This window comes from Spermophilus citellus (assembly GCF_964194105.1).
Source record: "Spermophilus citellus genome assembly, chromosome: 12".
Classification (NCBI taxonomy): domain Eukaryota; kingdom Metazoa; phylum Chordata; class Mammalia; order Rodentia; family Sciuridae; genus Spermophilus; species Spermophilus citellus.
Genome location: NC_138198.1, coordinates 94203516 through 94224248, shown reverse-complemented (window position 1 = coordinate 94224248; position 20733 = coordinate 94203516). Strand labels below are relative to the sequence as shown.

The 20733-nt window shown below is 34.3% G+C and overlaps 1 protein-coding gene across 1 annotated transcript in view; it reads right to left on the bottom strand.

Annotated features, from left to right (window-relative positions):
- GALNT1 (polypeptide N-acetylgalactosaminyltransferase 1) overlaps nucleotides 1-20733 on the bottom strand; it is a 131817-nt gene that overhangs the window by 56519 nt on the left and 54565 nt on the right. Inside the window, exon 3 of the mRNA XM_081263755.1 lies at nucleotides 13161-13335. Within this exon, the coding sequence (XP_081119881.1) occupies nucleotides 13161-13335 (175 nt within the window). The remainder of the gene's footprint in view (nucleotides 1-13160; nucleotides 13336-20733) is intronic.

The window sequence follows — 20733 nt, the reverse complement described above, 5'->3', positions numbered from 1 at the left end:
AATAATAATGCTGGAGAGGATGTGGAGAAAAAGAAATATTGCTACACTGTTGGTAGACATTGTTGGTAAAATTATAAATTAGTATAACCAATATGGAAATAATTATGGAAGTACCTCAAAAAACTAGAAACAAAACCACCATATGACCCAGTTAATACCATTCCTGGATGTTTATCCTATATGAATTAAAAGTTAGCATACTATAACAATACATGTATACTCATGTTTACAGTAGCACAATCCACAACAGCCAAACTTGAGAACATTATGTTAACTGAAATAAGCCAAACTCAGGAAGCTGAGGGTTGAATGTTTTTTTTCACATTTATATAGAAGCTAGAGAGGAAAAAGGAAAAGAAAGGTGATGGAAAAATCTAAGGGAGATCAGTAGAGTAAAGAGACCCAGTGGAAGGGAGGAAGGAAGAAAGGAGAAATACTAGGGAATTTTGTTGACCAAATCATATTTTATATTGTATACATGTAAAAATATATAATAACAAATCCCACCATTATGTGTAACTACAATATATACCAATAAAAACAGATGGAAAAATATTTGGAAGCTAAAACTTCACCAGTTAAATCTAATTTATCAAATAGCAACGAAGGAAGGAAATTAAAGACAGTAAACAGAAAACTAGATTCATTAGATCAAAATTTATGAAATTCTAGCTCAATCCAACTGTTTTTTTCACTTGAGCTTCTCTGTGTGTCTAAAGAAAACATATGACCATGCTGAGTGGTATCATTTCAAACTTACAGCCACAAACCTCAAGTACACTCAGCACTTCCAACAGTACTGCCACATTTCCTAATCAACTCCTTCAAACTACTACCTTTCCACAGATTCCTAAAACTTCTCCCTTCCTCCTCACTGACAACCTTGTTTCTAATTTCACTGGACAAAATAAATAAACAAAAACCTTCAGATGAGAAGTTCCATAGTCCCATCAACACATGTACCATCCTGTATGCACCTGAGATTATAAACGTTGCACTTTCTCCTACTACACAATGACCGAATACCCTGGTTCTCATCAAAGCCAACTATATCCCTTCTCACCTATGTTCAGGCTCTTGGTATAACTCTTCTCTCAAACTTTCCCTCTCAACTGGATCATTTCTATCACCACACAAACATACTGTACTAATACCACCTTTATAAAAGATAAAGGAAAAAGCCTCCCTGATTGTATGCTCTCCCCATTTAGCAACCCTTTCTCTTTCTTCTTCACAACAGCTTAACCTCAGAAGCACTGCTACATTGCTCACTCCATTGCTTTACCGCCCACTTGTTTCCAATTTGATTTTATTATGAAGTATAGCACAAATACTGATATGGAGTGCACACAAAAGGGAGCTGAATGAGTTGCTGAGCTAACACTGTGTAACCACCATTCAGAAAATGCTGCCAGTACCTCACAAGCCCCCTTGCTCCTGTTAATCTGTTTCCTTCCCAAGAGTGATCAATCACTATACTGTATTAGTTATTTTGCCCATTTTGACTCCCCACAAATAGCAGCACTCTCTTCTTATTTGATTGCTTTGCTCAATATAATATTGTTAAAATTTTGGTGAGATTCATCCATGGTGTGGCAAGTAGCTTTTGTTCATTTTTACTGCTTATAAACTATTGTATGAACATACCACATTCTATTATTGACGAACAGATGTTTTCCAGTTCAGAATGAATAAAACTACACTGCTATAAACACTTTGGTCCTTATCACCTAAACATTTCTAAGATAACTTGGAGTGGAATTGCTGGGCCATGAAGAATGTAAAGGTTCACTTTAGTAGATACTGACATATTTTTCAATGTGGCTGCACCAATTTAAACTCCAAAAGTGTATAAGAATATAAATTGGTATGTCACTGTGGTTTTTTTTTCCCCTTTTTAATTTCTAGTGAGTCTCAGTACCTGTCTCATGTTTATGGCAGTTGAATGATTATTGATTATGCAAATGATTATGCATCTTCTATGATATTTGTTTCCTACTCGCTTTTTTATTGGATTGTCTTTTTCTTATTGATATGTAGCAATTTTTTAAAATTTCTGTATCTAAGAACATTACTGATTATGAATGTCATAGATAATATCTCTTCAATGACTTAGTTATTTCCTTTCACTCTTTTTTTAAATGAACAGAAAGTCTTTGATGAGGGGATCAGAGTGCAGCTCAGTAGTAAAGCAGGTGCCTAGCATGTCCAAGCCCACAGGTTCAATCCCTAACATGGCAAAAAAAAAAAAAATAATAATAATAATAATAATAATTAAAAATAAGTCTTCAGTGTAGTCAAATTTATTAAGCTTTTCCTTCATATTTTTTTTGTGTGCTTTTGTGTTTTAAGAACTCTTTGCCAAGTGCAAAAGGATATTCTCCTATGTGATCATCTAAGGTTTTACTGCTTTGCCTTCACATTTATATCTGTTATACATATGAAATATAGACTATTCTGTATGATGTGAGGAAAGGTAGTTTCTATTTAGTCCTTAATTATACCAAGTTGACCCATTTGTTTATTTTTTTAGAAGATCATCGTTCTACTACTATGTAGTGCTACCATTGTCTTCAACCAAATGTTCAAAGTATGCATGAGACTGGTTATAAACTCACTATTTTGCTCCACTGATTTGTCTATTCTTGCAATATTATGCCATGTTATCTTAATTATTATAGTTTTCTTTAAAAAAATTTTCATAATTCTTCTATAGGAATGTTTGACCCTCCCAGGTCTTTGCATTTCCAGTGACATTCAAGAATCAATTTGTCAAATCACATATACACAAGGTTATGAATAAGACTACAATAAATTTATAAATTAATTTGGAGAGAAGGAACATCTTTATAATATTGAGCAGTCCAATGAATATGAGGCATTTCTTCATTTATTTAGGCTTCTAATTTCTCTCAATGTTTTAGAATTTTCCTTAAAGGGTAGGTTGCTTTATTTTTCGATATTTTACATTTTCTGACTACATCTTAAGTGACACTTAAAAAATTTATTTTCTAGCTTTTGTTAGAAAACAACTGACATAGAAATACAATAGTTCTTTCTTATAAATACTGACCTTAAAGCCACCAACCTTTTTGAATACTTACTGATTTGAATCTTTATCTATACTTTGTTTGGATTTTCATCCTACACAATCATTTCAACTGTAAATAATATGGCTCAATTCCTTCTTTTTGAATCCTTTTCTTGCCTCCTTACACTGGCTAAGCCCTGCCGTGTGACAATGAATGCCAGTAATGACAAGGGGTATCTAAGTTGTGTTCCAAATCTCAGAGAGAAAGGTTTTGAAATTATTTTTAAGTATGGACAAGGTAGTGTTCTGTTTGTTTAGGCTAAGGAAGTTCCCTTAGACTAAGGAAGTTCCCTTCTGCTCCTAATTTGCTAAGGAGGTTTATCATGATAGTGACAAATTTACAAATAATTTCTCTGCATCTAATGAAACAGTCACATAATTTGTAACTTTCCCCTGTTAATTAGTAAATTTTACTGAGTTTCAAATACTAAACCAACTTCCTATGTCTGAATAAAACAATTTGGTGTTAATGTATCAATTTAACATACTGCTGGCTTTAACTAACTCATGTAATTAATGTCATTATGAACTTGTCAAATTTAAGATCTTATGCGCTGATTACAGGAAACACATTTAGTAATGTTCCCTCCTGTTTTAGTATCTAAAAAAGTTTCTGTTAGTTTGAAAGTATTTCTTCCTTAAATATATATAAAAACCTAATTTGTTAACAAAGCTGTCTATGCCTGAAAGTCTGTTAGTATTTATGTATGTATGTTTTTAGATAGTTTTTAAATAATTAATTCTACTTATTAATAGTTATAGTACTTTATATTTTCCACTTTTCTCTGGCGTCACATTTTTCTAGGAACTGTTAATTTTATCTAAAGTCTTAAATAATTTTATTCATAATATTGACTTGTAATCTTACTTTTGTTTTGGTAAAAAAAAAAACATGAGGTCTACCTTCTTAATAGATGTTTAAGTGCATAATGAGTACTGTTATCTATAGACAATGCTATACAGTAGATCTCTACCTAATTATCTTGCAAAACTGAGGCTTTATACTTACTGATAAACTTCTCATTTTCCCTGCCCACCACAATTCTATCCTCTGCTTTTGTGAGTTCAACTATCCACTTATAATACTTTACACAATCCACTTATAATAATTTAAATATCTACAAGATATGCAGTGATACTCTCTTTTTCATTCCTGGTACTTACTATTTAGGAAAGCATTTCTTGTTTTGTTAACTCTTCAAAGAACTAACTTACAGCTCTGTTGAGTCTCAATACTTTATGTTTGTAGTCTATTTTATTAATTTCTGCCCTTAATAGTTATTTTCAGATCTGGACATATAATAACCCCCCTTTCCATTCCTTACTTAAATTATCTGTGACTCCTTCTATTTTCTTGATTGGTTAGTTTTATTAGTTTTTTCAATGAACCAGCATTTGACATTGTTGTTTCTCTATCATATACTTACTTACTATTCCAAGTTTTATTAAATCTTTTAAGTTCCTATTTTTGCTTCTATTTGCTCTGAATTCAATTTTCTGTTCTTTGTCTAACTTCCTAAAATGGAGAGGTCATTAATTTTCTATCTTCTTTTTTAAATATTAAGTGTATTCAGAGTTATATAATTTCAGCTAACTGAAATGCATCTCACAAGTTTTGAATTGTAATAGCGGCATTATTAATTAAGATAAAGTATTTTCTTCCTCAGTGAATTTAATACCTGGTTAATAGGAGTTACAAAGAGAAGACAAACAAATGGGACACATGGATCTGTCCAATAATGATATAACACTTACAGGCCAGATTTCACACCTTTATTACCACAAGCGCACAATTTATTTGATTTCAAGGACACTGGGTTCACAATTCCTCTATATACAATTACTAATCTATAGGGAAGAAAGAAAACAGAGACACATGTTCAATGACACCACAGAGATGGAGTCAGCAAAATGCAAGTTAAGAACAGACAATTCTACTTGCATTCATCAAATAGTAAACTGTAGGGGAGAAAGATGGACAAGGATCTTAAGGTTTAAGAGACATATGCACCAGATGCAATGTAACCACCTTATTTCTACCCTGATACTATAGAAAAGGAAACTATATGACGTAAGTAGGGAAGTTTGAATAGTAATTGTGTATTTCATGGTATTAAGAAATCACTGTCAATATAATTTGAAGTATGAAAACAGAATCATGATTTTTCTTTTCTTTCTCTTTTCTTATGAGTCCTTATCTTCCAGAGGTACACACTGAAATATATATAAATGATATGGCTTTGCCTGGATAATCTGCTTCTACTTTATTGTCCACAGATGTTTCTAATCTAAGTGCAGATAGGTTTCTACACAGGTTTCTCTATAAAGGCTGCTCTTGTCATATCAGCTGCTTACCCTAATGTAAATGACTCTAACAAGAGTAAAAGTCCAAAATGGATACCACAGTTTATTTAATAATTTAATTTTGAAAGTTACATTTTGCTACTCGTATCCTATATTATTGCTCAAACAGACCAAACCTAGTACAATGTGAAAAGAGACTTCTCAGAGGTGAGATTGTTATTATCTAGAGGCAGAGATTGTTGAAGACTATCTTAAGAGGGAACAGATGAGTATATAAACTGAGACTGTTGGGAATTGTTGAAGGTAGGCTGTGAACACATGAAGGTTCATTATTTACTATCTCTATTTTATTTTTATACACATTTGAAATGTTTCATAATAAAAAATGTAAAAATTGTTTAAAAAGTGGGGGGATGCCAGTATAAAAAGGTAATTTTATGGTAGTAAAGAGTCCCTCTGAGATCTCATGGCTGGTCAAAAGGATTGCATATAGCAGCTGTACTTTTGTCAAGTCTGAGGAAGCCTCATCAAGCCTAAAATCTGTTGTGCAAGCATGTGTATCACACCATTTATGTTTTAAATATAATGAAACTATTCACTATCAAAAATTAGTGACTTAGGGGCTGGGGATGTGGCTCAAGCGGTAGCGCGCTCGCCTGGCATGTGTGCGGCCTGGGTTCAATCCTCAGTACCACATACAAAGATGTTGTGTCCACAGAAAACTAAAAAAATAAATAAATATTAAAATTCGCTCTTTCTCAAAAAAAAAATTAGTGACTTATAATGCTACTTACTGATAAGATTAAGAACCATATAAAGGAGGGTTTCAAGATGGCAGAATAGAAATCACTCTCCTGGCTGCTCCATGGTATGAAACCAAGAAAGCAGACAGGCAGCTTCTCAGCAAGTAAGGTATTGGAAAACTTCAGAGACACTGTAAGTCCACAGGGTAGAAACTCTGCTGCCTCAGATCCACACTGTTAAATGGGCAGACATACAAACAACATGAAAAAGTAAGGAAACAAATTGCCCCAAGCAAACCAAGATATTTCCAATAACAGAATGAATTGACACCATAGTGGAATAAATGTCAGAGGAAGAGTTTAGAATATACAAAGCTAAACTGACTTGCAAGGTAAGGGGCAGTTTAGGGAGTAAAATCAGAGAGAAAAACAGGGAGTGAAAGATCACTTTAATAAAAAGAGATTCTAGGAGGAAAAAAGAAAGCAGAAATCCTTGAAATGAACGAACCAATAAACCAAATTAAAAATTCAATTGAAAGCATCACCAACAGACTAGATCACTTGGAAGATAGTTTCATGCAAAAAAGACAATATACATAATCTTTTTTTCATGGGGGGGTGGGTGGGTACTGGGATTTGAATTCAGGACAACTCGGCCACTGAACCACATCCCCAGCCCTATTTTGTATTTTATTTAAAGACAGGGTCTCACTGAGTTGCTTAGTGCCTCAATATCGCTGAGACTGGCTTTGAACTCTCAATTCTCCTGCCTCCGAGTCACAGAGATTATAGGCGTGTTCCATCACACCTGGCCCAAAATATATAGTTTTAAAAACAAAGTTGACCATGGAGAAAAGATGTAACAATACCATGAAGAGAACTTCCAAGAAATATGGGATAACCTGAAAAGACCAAATTTAAGATTTACTGAGATAGATGAAGGCTCAGAGATACAAATGAAAGAAATATACAATCTTTTCTATGAAAAAATAATCAGAATTTCCCAAAACATAAAGAATGAAATGAAAAATCAATTACAGGAGGCTTACTGAATCCTAATTATACAAAATTACAACAGACCCATACCAAAGGATATTATTATGAAAATGCCTAACATACAGAATAAGGGTAGAATTTTAAAGGCTGCTAAAGAAAAACAACTGGTATTGTTTAGAGGGAAACCAATCCAGATTTAAGCTGATCTCTTAATTCAGACCTTCAAAGTTAAGAGGTCCTGAAAAAACATATATGAAAGAAAATGGATGCCAGCCAAGAATACTATAACCAGCAAAATTAAGCTTCAGAATTGATGATGAAATAAAAAACTTTCATGATTAAAAAAAAGTTATAAGAATTCACAACTAGAAAGCCTGCATTACAAAACATACTCAAGATATTTCATGAAGAAGAAATGAAAAATAAAAACGAAAACAAGCAAAGGGAGGAATTACACTACAAGAACAGTGAATCAATGGTAAAACAAATTCAAATTAAAAACCAGAAATAAATCCAAATGACGGAATAAAAATCATATCTTAATGACAAAACACTGAATGTAAATGGCCTAAACTCATCAATAAAAAGACAAAAGACTGGCAGACTGGAATAAAAATCAAGACCCAACAATATGCTATCTCCAAGACACTCATCTCATAGGCAAAGACATCCACAGACTGAGATAAAAGGATGAGAAAAAACATATCATTCACATGGATCTCATAAACAAGCAATGGTTTTTCTCCTCTTATCTGATAAAGTGGATTTCAAGCCAAAGTTAATCAAAAGGGAAAAAGGACATTTCATCCTGCTTAAGGGAATTATACATCAACAAGACATAACAACTGTAAATATTTATGCCCCAAATAATGGGGCATTTATTTACATCAAACAAACTATTCTCAATTTCAAGAATCAAACAGACCACAAAACAATAATATCAAGTGACTTTAACACACCTGTTTTACGATGGAATAGATCCTCCAAACAAAAACTAAAAGAAGCTATAGAACGAAAAAATACAATTAACTATTAAAATTCACACTGAAAAGGACAAGACACTACTAAAATACAGACAATAATCAGAACCTATTTTGAAAATTTATACTGTAATAAAAGAAAATCTTGATGATATCAACAAATTTCTAGAGATGTATGACCTACTCAAATTGAATCAGGAGGACATAGAAAATTTAAACAGATCCATTTCAAGAAATGAAATTGAAGACACCATCAAAAGCCTACCAAGGAAGAAAACCCCAGGACCAGATGGATTCTTAGCTGAGTTCTACCAGACATTCAAAGAAGAACCAACATCAATCCTCCTCAAACTATTCTGTGAAAGCAAAAAGAGGGAACCATTCCAAAATCAATCTATGAAGCTAGAGTCACCGTGATACCAAAACCAGACAGACACACAAAGGAAATAAAATCTCAGACCAATATCTCTGATGAACACAGATGCAAAATTTCTTAATAAAATACTGGCAAATCACATACAAAAAAATATATAAAAAGGTAGTGTACTATGATCAAGTGGGGTTTATCCTAGGGATGGCAAGGGTGGTTCAACAAATGAAAATCAATAAATGTAATGAATCACATTAATAGACTTAAAGTCAAGAATCACATGATTATCTCAATAGATACATAAAAAGCATCTGACAAAATATAGCACCTCTTCATGTTAAAAACACTAGAAACACGAAGGACAGTAGGAAAACGTACCTCAATATTGTAAAAGCTAGATTTGCTAAGCCCAAAGCCAATATCATTCTAAATGAAGAAAAACTGAAAGCATTCCTTCTAAAAACTGGAACAAGACAGGGATGCACTCATTTACCACTTCTATTCAACAGAGTCCTGGAAACTGGCCAGAGCAATTAGAGAGAAGAAAGAAATTAAAGGAATACAAATAGGAAAAGATGAACTCAAAATATCCCTATTTGCTGATGACATGATTCTATATTTAGAAGACCCAAAAAACTCCACAGGAAACTTCTAGAACTCATGAATGAATTCAACAAATCAGCAGGATATAAAATTAACACCCACAAATCAACTGTGTTCCCATATATGTGATGAATCAACTGAAAGAGAAATTTAAAAACAATCCTATTCAAAATATCCTCAAAGAAAATAAAATCTTTGTGAATCAATCTAACAAAAGAGGTGAAAAGACCTCCACAATGAAAACTATAGAACACTAAAGAAAGAAATTGAAGAAGACCTTAGAAGATGGAAAGATCTCCCATGTCCTTGGATAGGCAGAATTAATATTGTCAAAATGGCCATACTATCAAAAGTGCTATAAAGATTTAATGCAATTCCTATTAAAAATCCCAATGACATTCTTCATAGAAATAGAAAAAGTAGTCATGAAATTCATTTGGAAAACTAAGAGGCTCAGAATACCCAAAGCAATCCTTAACCAGAAAAGTAAAGCAGGTGGCATCATAATACCAGACCTTAAACTATACTACAGAGCAACAGTAACAAAAACGGCATCATATTGGCACCAAAACAAACATGTAGACCAATGGTACAGAATAGAAGATACAAAGACAAATCCATATAAACACAGTTAGCTCAATCTAGACAAAGGTGCCAAAAACATACATTGGAAAAAAGATAGTCAATTCAACAAATGGTGCTGGGAAAACTGTAAATCTATATGTAGCAAAATGAAATTAAACTTCTCTCTCTCACCCTGTACAAAAATCAACTCAAAGTGGACAAAGACTTAGGCACTAGAGCAGAGATGATATGCCTAAAAGAAGAAAAAGTAGACCCAAATCTTTATCGGGTCGGCTTAGGACCTGACTTCCTTAACAAGACTCCTAAAGCACAAGAAGTAAAATTAAGAATCAAATAATGGGATGGATTCAAATTAAAAAGTTTCTTCTCAGTAAAGGAAACAATCTATAACGTGAAGAGAGATCCTACAGAATGGGAGAAAATCTTTACCATATGCACCTCAGACAGATCACTAAGAGCACTTCAGGATATATAAAGAACTCAAAAAAATTAACACTAAAAAAAAAAAAACAAATAACCCAGTCAATAAATAGTCTAAAGAACTGAACAGATACTTCATAGAAGAAGAAATACAACCGATCAGCAAACATATGAAAAAATATTCATCATCTCTGGCAATTAGGAAAATGAAAATCAAACTAAGATTTTATCTTACTCCAGTGAGAATGGAAACGATCAAGAATACAAGCAACAAATAATAAGTATTGACGAGGATGTGGGGGAAAAGGTACTCTCATACATTGCTGGTGGGACTACAAATTGATGCAAACTCTTTGGAAAGCAGTATGGAGATTCCTCAGAAAACCTGGAATGGAACCACTATTTAACCCAGCTATCCCACTCCTCTGTTAATTTCCAAAGGATTTAAAAATCAGCATTCTACAGTAACACCACCTCATCAATGTTTACAGCAGCTCAATTCACAATAGCTAAATTATGGAACCAACCTAGATGCCCTTTAACAGATGAATGAATAGAGGAAATGTGATATATATACACAATGGAATATAATTCAGCTTTAAAGAAAAATGAAATTATGGCATTTGCATGTAAATGGATGGAACCAGAGAACATCATGCAAAGTGAAATAAGCCAATTCCAAAAAAATCAAAGGCCAAATGTTTTCTCTGATAAGTGGATGCTGATCCATAGGTGGGGGGAGAATGAAAGAACTTCGGATTGTGCAGAGGGGCATGAGGAGAAGGGTGGGATTGTGAGGATGGGAAGGACGGTAGAATGAGACAGACATTATTACCCTATATATATGTATGATTACTACTGGTATGACTGACTCTGTACCATGTACACAGCCAGACGAATGAGAAGTTGTGCTCTATTACTATACAATGTGTCAAAATGCATTCTACTGTCATGTATAACTAATTAGAACAAATTAAAAAAAAAAATAGAAGGGAGACCAGTAGAAAAGAAGAAGGGGATCAGGGAAGGGAGGGGAGAGAAAAGGGGGTACTCAGTAATGAAACTGATCAAATTATACTGTTTTATTGTGTGTACATATGAATATATAGTAACAAATCCCAGTGTTATGTATAATTATAATGTGCCAATAAAAAGGAAAAAAAAAAGAATGATATTACAGCATTTGCTGGTAAATGGATAGAACTGGAGAACATTATGCTAAGTGAAATAAGCCAAACTCAGAAAATCAAGGATGGAATATTTTCTCTCATACATGGAAGCTAGAGTAAAATAAGGGGACAAGGCAGGAAGTGAGGGTAGGGGAGCCAAATACCATAAAGATATAGGAAAGATCAGTGCAGTAGAAGGACAGTTAGAGGGAGAAGGGAGTGATGAGGCAGGGGAGAAAATGCTGAATGAATTTAACAAAATCACATTATGTGCACATATAAACATACCATAGGGAATTCATTCCATCTTTATAAGTAGAAAGCACCAAATCAAAAATAAATAAATAAGTAAATGTGTGAAAGGAAGATCAGTAGAGTAAAAGAAGGAGAACAGGGAGAGGGAGAAGGGAAGTGAACAAGGACTGAAATGGAGTACAAAGAGTCCATACATACATGATTTTGTCAAAAAGAACCCAATTATTGCATATAAGTATATTGCTCTAATAAAATTTTTTTCTTCTTCCTGAATAGTCTTTGCTTGCTCCAAGTTGCTTTTCAGTTTGTTTTGAACTCTATTTTTCATATTTGAGGATTTCCTATGATGTTTGGTATTCCATGGTTATCTGTTTGTTATTAAGAATGGAGGACCAAAAAACTGATTACAAATAGAATTTATCAGCTATGAGCTTTGGAAAATCCACAATGTCTTTGTAGGGTGTTTTTTTCCTCCAACATTACTAGTCTAACTCTGCTAAAAAAGATTCTCCAATTTTTGGGGGACTGGAAATCCTGGCTGCATTAATGAAAGCCATACAGAGCAAGGTAGCTTGGGATCTCAATAGCCAGAATGTAGGAGATCATTTAATCCCTTTGTCTTTTGCACAGTTCCCTTGCTTTTAACAAAGTCTATTATCATCTAGTCTAAATATCGTGTATTATCTTCTTCACAAGAACAAGTAGACCTCTTATATTACTGATAGGAATGGAAATTGATGAAACATTTTGGAAAAATGTTTGGCAGTACATGCTAAAGCTCTATAAATTTCTAGCCTATTCTCCCTTCCACAAAAGAAATGAAAGTTTAAGCCCTCCAAAAAGAATGCACAAAAATGTCACAATTACTTTATTTACAATAGTCAAAATGTGGAAAGAACACAAATATCTATCAATGTATTTAAAAAACATGGTATATTCATATAACAACCACTATACTACAGTGGTGGGGAGAAAAAAGTCAGACATATGCAACAATATGAGTCTCAAAGACATGAAGGAACATACATACACACCTACCTACCACGTGAATCTATTTATAAAAATTAAAAACAAAGACATGTATATTTATAAAAAAATAAATAAATATATTTATATAAATTAAACATATTTATAAAAAATTAAAAACAAGAACTATGTGTAGAGAGGTCACAACAATGGTTGCCTCTGGGGATGGAAGCAAGGACTGAAAAAGAAAATAAGGGAAATTTAAGGAGTGATGAAGATGTTCTGTCTTGGTCTAGATGATGGTTACATAGTTACATACATACATAAAAAAATCCGATAAGCTGTAGCCTTAAGATCACGTATTTCACTGCATGTTATACACAACTTGAATCTTTTTATAAAAAAAAATACATAAATATTTTGGTAATAACAAAGTTTAAAATCTCCTATTAATCCATTAAGATAAATGATTATTTTCCAATAACTGGAATAATCATTAGATCAGCAATATCATGAGGTATTCTTTTATTACCATTTAAATATGCTTTAATTTCATTAAGTAGTAACTTAATAAATGTAACATTCACTTTAAGAACAACCAGCACTAAAGTGCAATTTACTGGGAATTCAGAACATATTTTTCATTCAAATACTAATGGGCCCACAATAGGTACTTACCCTTCTAACCTAACATCTGGTAAAGATCTGTTGAGTGCAATCATCTCGCTTGCCATTAAATTGAACTGATTGATTTTAAACATCTCTTTCATCTTTTCTTGATCCTCTTTAGGAATGACAACTGGTTTCCCCATTTCTCCAGGACCTTCATGAGGTTTTTGTACTGGCTCTAGAACTAATAAGGAGGAAAAACTTAAATTAATTTCATAGCAATTAATTTATGTTTCTGTTTAATAACATTTGAATTGAAATTGTGCCCTCAAAAACTAGAGCCATTTCTGAGCCCCAAATCTCCCACTCTGTTAATACTCTAAGGGGTTGGGTTGTCCTCTACTTCCATGCTGGGATGACCCGACTCAACACGTACTCACTTTGTCCTATTCATCTGAATTGCTGCATAGTTTTGCATTCCCATCTCAAATATTTTTGCCACATTAAGTTTCCCAAAGCACAGCCTTCATGTTTTTTCTCATGGTCTCCTAAAGTCCAACCTCTTTAATAAAGAATTAAATTCAACTTTCCAAACCTATTATCCATTTGGTGCTCCTCCACAACCCCTCAGTATTCCTTCCTTCAGTTCAATACTGACTCACCACTTTCCTTCAAATGTGCCTCATGTTCTCTTGCTTCTATGCCTTTGTTCAAACAGGTCCTCTCCCTTGACATCCCCTTCCCACTCCTATCTCTGCAATATAAACCCACATTTATCATGCCAGGCCCAACAGCTTTTCTAATCTTTCTATGAAAGTCATTTACGATTCTTGATTATCACACCAATTTCATCTGGAACTCTTACTTCTCTAATCAATTGCTAACTCCAACTATAATGATTACTAAACCTGTTTTGCAACACCCCCCACTATGTCACATTTCTTTTTTCGACCAGGATTTGAGTCTTCCTGTATCTTCTATGGAGTTTAGTGTGGTGCCTTATAACAGCTTTGTTAACTATATGCTGAATTAATATGTTAAGTAAAAATGCTACTCAAAATAAGTTAAGATGAAAATCCTACACTTGATAATGATAGGCACTATAATGAAGCTAATGCAAGGTGGAGCATCAGGAACAATAATTCTAACCAAAAGCAGTGTTATAGCATTATATGTACATGTGTGTGTAATACAAAGTAAGCAATATGCCCGATTAGCACTTAAAAAACATTACTCCTTGTTTTATCCTTTTGAGATGTTAATAAATGTTCCAAGAAAAATAGGTTCTGAGATACTGAACTTTGAAAATATTGTGTTATATTTCTCATGTAAAAGGGACAGAGAATGTGATAAGGCCATAAATAGAAAAAAATATGTCCTGCATGTTACTTGTTTATTTTTAAAGCTGAAATTTTTATTTTCCTTTAGTGTTTTTTTATGTTTGTGGTGTGTGTGTGGGGGGGTGGATACTGGAGATTGAACCTAGGGGTGCACTAAATAATATCCTCATCCCTTTTTATCTTTTGAGACAAGGTCTCACAAAGTTGCTGAGGCTGGCCTTGAACTTGTTATCCTCCTGCAAGGATCCTTTCCTCACAGGGTTTACAGGAGTACGCCAACATGTTGGGCCCTTCTACTGTGTTTTTTAGGCATTCTCAAAATATCTACCAATTAGATATGATTTTTTTTTTTTTTAAGTAGCATCAAGGGAATAGAAGAGCCATCTCTTCCATTCAGGCTTCATCTGCCCAATAACAGCACTAGTTGGTAAAGCTGTTCTGTAGGATGACTGCTGCAGATGGTGGTACAAAGCAAACTATCAGAAATGCAGAGTACGAATTTATTCAGTGTGTTTTCAACAAGTTTCTCAGAATATAAAAATCCATTTCATAGAACTCTTAATAAAAAATGATGTACAATAATTTCCCCTGTTCTTAGAATAAACTGGTTTTAGGAAAAACATTAAAATATTAAGAAATAATTTTTAAAATTGTAGGAAACACAAATAATACAGTTTTGAAAACAAATTCTGTCAACTATCTACCAAGCAAATAAACTCTTTAAATATAGGGTTGGCAGAATTTTTAAAAAATTCTCAACAAGTATAATAAAAACAAAATGTGTAATGTCTTTTTTCTTTTTTTAACTTTCAAAATCATTAATCATAAAACTCTTAAAGATCATGTCTACTTACTTACCTCTGAAAATAAAGAGCAATCAACAGATTATGGGATTGGAATGTACAGGGATCAACAGGAAGGAGTAGAGGTGACAATGATCTTTTATGGATGGCACACATAAAGAAAAGGTGGGAGACATCTAGTGGCCCTGATTATAAATATTCTTCTCTTACCTTCGTTTGATTTTGGTATAAGGTTAAAAGAGAAATATTTTCATGCTGCTCAATTTAAAAATTATGAGTATTAAGTTACACATTCATCTTCTATAATGTGTTTTTGCTAAGAGTTAATAAAGATCCTGAATCTGATCAAACCTCTGGACTGTCTACCAATTCAAAAAAATATGGGAGAAGAATAACATAATAAACAACATTAAAAGGGATACAAATCCCGGCTGTGGGAAACTGGAAAAAAAGGAACAATACAATTTTTCCTTTTTCATCAACAAAAAAGGGAGGTTGGGGGACAATGAGAAAGAAGTATCTGTGCCATAAGACTAGCCATGAACTGACAACTCTTGAAGTTGATATAAGTTCAATTTTCTGTTTTCTCTTTTGTTTGTTTCAAATTTCAATGGTGATGGGCATGAAGAAGAACTCAATAAATTAAAGAAATTATTATCTTAAGAACTATATAGTATAAGTGTGATTGTTTATAGCATAAGAAACTAGATATGATTAGAAATTTAAATCTTGCCCCATCATTGTTGACTTTGAGATCTTAAAGAATCAAGCCAAAATGTATAACACATAGAATCCTTCTGTTGCAATATTTTATAAGTTTAATAACCTGGTACTTATTATATTTAAGTTCTAGTATAAGGCCTACATCTAATTTATTGGTACACATGAGATATCAGAGCCACATTCAAAATTACCATTAATCACAAGTTGTATGACTTCCAGCAGCTCAGGAGGCTAAGGCAGGAGGATCTCGAGTTCCAAGCCAGCCTCAGCAAAAGCAAGGTGCCAAGCAACTCAGTGAGACCCTGTGTCATTAAATAAAATACAAACTAGGGCTGGGGATGTGGCTCAGTAGTCAAGTGCCCCGTCGAGTGCCCCTGAGTTCAATCCTCAGTACACCCCCAATCCAAAAAAGTTGTATGACTACTGTGTGACTTACAGAATCTATTATAATAATCTAAAAGATAGTTTTAACTTTTCTTGTACTCACCTATCTTTCTTATAAATTAAAAGGGTATTTAGGGGCTGAGGGTATACTTCAGAGCTGGAGTGCATGCTTAGCAAGCATCAGGGTTTGGGTTCAAGCCTCAGAACCAAAAAACACATACACAAAAGAATTTAGGACAATTTTTGTTTGAAATTAATTCAAATGGGGCGTAGGTATCATTTCAACAACTGAAAAACTTTCTTGGCATAAAATTTTATGTGTAGATAAATTCTAAGAATCAAATCAACTTTGAAAAGGGAGTGACAAAGGTGTCTGTGGAGGTTTGGATAAGTGTCTCCCAAAGATCTGTGCATTAAAATGCTTGGTCCCTAATTCGTGACACTATTGGACCGTGGTAGAACCTTTAAGAGTTGGGGCCTGGTTCAAAGTCTTCTTTCTGGTCATATGGAGACATGCTCTTTATGGGGATGTTGGCACCCTATGCGTCCCACTCTTCTCTTTTTGCTTCCCTGCCACAATGAGGCAAGTAGCTTACTCTGTCATGTGCTTCCATCATGACATACTGTCTTGCCAGGAGCCCAAAAGCAACAGGTAATTTATCTCAGGTATTTTGGTCACAGTGAAGAAAACCTAACACAGTGTGATTCCTAAGTATTATGTGAGGACAAAAATACTTTTAGTAAATACTTCTGATAACTTCATTTACATTACAATTAGAGACATGTCATGTTTTAATAAACTTAATTACCAAGAACACTCTGAAAGCCTGAACATAAAACATACACAAACTACAGGACATACTTTGAGTGTACTTTAGTCAATCCTTCAAATTTCTAATCTATGGTTTTTTCATGGAAATGGAATAAAGAGGTCGAAGTTACAACTCCTTTTGTGGGGGGAGGTTATTAAGAAAAAAAAAACTGTCTTCCAAACTATTTTTTATCTTATTAAAAATTATCTAACTGTAGGCAAGAAAAGTGAGCTAGCCCCCAGCCCAGAGTTAACCCTCAGAAAATGCGGTCCAGTGCCCTGCAGCTGCTCAAAGGTGCGGGACAGTTTTGCTCTGAAGGAAAGAAGAAGCACCAGAATTAGGTCTGGCTGCTCAGATCACCCCCAAATAACAGTGATTAGAAAAAGGTTGATTGCAATTTTTCTCATGCAGATTTCGAGAGGGAGGTGATACAGGGCTGACACAGACCGCCCCCCCACCCGTCAGCAGGGACCCAGGCTCCATCTGTCTCCCTGCGCAACATGGCTGCTGGCGCTGCAGCCAGCACATGCAGGTAGAAGTAAGGTTAAAGAAGGGAGGACAAAAGGACCTAAATAAAATCAAGGTCTTGTGAGTAAGAAAGAATGAATACTGGGCTGGCATCTCTTAATCTTGCCTCCCAAGAGAGGGCTTCCTGCCTTTCTCACCCATGAGGACAAGCAGCCCAGAGAGGGCTCGAGGCTGGCTTCAGATCACACCGTCCCAAAGCCCAGGTTGCCCCGGCCCTGTCTAGTCTGTTTCTTAGGGACATCAGGAGGATCAGCAGAGGTGATGACACGAAGCTTTTGAGCATGGTGACAATGAACGTTGAAGAGTTGCTTTCTCTCCTGTCACCTCAAGTGTCTCCAGTATCTGCCAGGAGGGCAGAGGAAAAAAAAAATTATCATCTTTATTGTCTTTATATAATATATTTCACCTATTCCAAAACCTTTTGTCCACATTTTAACATCTCTGAAATTGGAATGTGGCTTACAATAATTGGAATATATTTGTTTTCACAGTGGCATATAAAATAGATATCCTATAAACAAAGGTATACGACGTACTGAAATTTAGTATATTATCTGATTCTTTTAAACTTAAAATATCATCTATAAATAAATTCACTTCTAACACTCTGCTACTTCAATATCCTTGCCAATTTCAACCTTTGTTCCAATCTCACGTACAATTTGTAAAACTCTAAATGATTTTTAAATAATTCTAATAGAGTTTCTGAAAGTTTTTAATGATAATATTTTTACAAAATCTTTTAATCATTGGAAATTCTTTCTGTAAACTGTGCCCTCAATGTTTCTTAATATTTTACAACTAGAATAACTCTAACAAAAGAGCCTGAAAATTAAACCACCAATATTTCAATGATCTGGATATCAAGTAGAGTGGTAAGCCTGAAGGATCAATTCCTACTTAAAACTGAACCTGTAAAAATAATGAACACTCTATATAACATCCAAATTCATAAACTGAAAGAATGAGCAAATCCTGGAAAGTGGAATTCCTAGGCTATAACCCACACTAACCTTGATATTTCAAAGAAGCCCCATCTAGCACTCTAGCATCAGAAGAATTTTCCTACTTTCAGATAGTCTAGAACATAAAACCCACATACAAAATTATGAGAGAACTACTCAGGAAAACAAAACAAACTATGAAATCACTGAAGAATAGCCCTCTTAAAGGAAGTGGAACCCAAATAATAAATTACTCGGCTCTGACAGAACTACAGACTGTACAACCACTGCACTGAAACTTTACTTCATGGCAGAGTTTTCAACTGTACTCTTTCCCCTAATCATTTCTCTTCCTTTTGCTTCAACCTCTTAAGACTGTTTTTATAGTATGATATCAGCTGCTCCAAAGCCTTGTAAGAAACATCACCACACAAGGTCTTCAGTCCTTGCCTTCTGCCTTAAAGCTCAGCCCTCTTTTCTTATTCTTCCACTGCTGACTTCCTTCTCAGTCCATCCCAGTGAACACCAAACACCCCACATCATTACCAAGCCTCTTCATTTTGCCCCATCTACTAGTCTAATTCAAATCCAGCTCTCCTTCAGGTTCCACTAACTTCAAAATCTTTTCTGGGATAATCATTCATTTGCCTTCTTTCCAGCTCCACACTGTTATTTCCAACCATTTTGCCCTTATTTTGTACTTTTGTACAAAACCTACTCCTTTTCTTTGAGGTTCATGCCACTAGTGGTTTTAAACTGTTATTTTACCTTAGGATGCTCCTTAAGAATAATAATCCTTTTCTTATAGTTCTGTTACCACACTATCTCATAATTTGATCTTTCAAGTATTCCTTTTTTCCTCTATATTTAAAACCTCTCTTCTCAACTAATATAAATAATATATACATACATACATAGAAAACCAACTTTGGCTCCATTCCTTTCTTCTGACTTTTGTTTTACCACCTCCCTTTCATACCAAGACTTCCTAGAGAACAAGTTACACATCTCTATTACTTCACTGGTACATCAAATCCACTGGTCTCCACACTTAACAGTCTGAAATGCCAGGATCACTAGAAACTCCATTACTAAACATATCAGAAACACTTCATCTTCATCTTAGGTAATTGCACAAATGTCATGCCAGAGTCACATCAAAGCTGCTCGTTCTCTGGGAGTTCCACTTCTTACCAACTTGTCTAACCAAGGAGACCTAAGAGTCACCTTAAACTTTTCTTTCTCTTATTCCCAATATTCAATGCTTCCCATGTTACATAAATTCCACTATTTAAACACTTCTCATATATATGCATTTCCTCTCTACCTTCAGTATAATTTTAGTGTAAACCAGGGTACATTTCCAAATTTTCACCATAGTCTTCAAATGGTATTTGCTACCTGTCAAATTCTCTTCTAGTTCAATAGCCAATAGACCATCAAAGTGTTCTTCTAAAAGTACAGATTTGATCTGGAGTTAAGGTGATTTAACACCCTTGTTTAAAAATTCTTCAAGAGCATGTCATTGCCTAAAGCACAAAGTCCAAAATGTTCATTATGCCATAAGGATTCTCTGACAATCATGAAGTTGTTCCCTCCCCAAGATTCATCCCATGCATCCTCCAACCCATCAACTCTCCATTTCTTATCTTTCACATGCTTCTTTTCTTGGTTTAGTCAGTTTTCATCTCTCATATCAAATACCTGCCTATCCTGATACTCAACTGGAGCACACTTCCTTGTTACACCTTCTCAGTCACCCCAAGCCCTTCCTTCCTTTCTGCTTGTGTACTTCTGTGATTTCTATGATATCATTATTTTAGGATTATTCTCTCTCTCCATTAGACCGAGTTTCTTAAAGGGAGGAATTCTGTCTCACTTAAGTTCTTGTTCAACAATGTTATGACTAGCACATAGTGCGTGTCCAGCACTATGAACACTCTATATAACATCCAAGAATGAGCAATATATCAGCACTTTAAAAATATTCACCAAGTGAATCTTCACAAGCTAATGGTTCTATTCTTTCTCACTTTTAGGCCTTAGAATTTAAGATAGAACACTATAAGCTTCCTATACAGTGGCAGTCAACTAGGGTAGAATGAGGG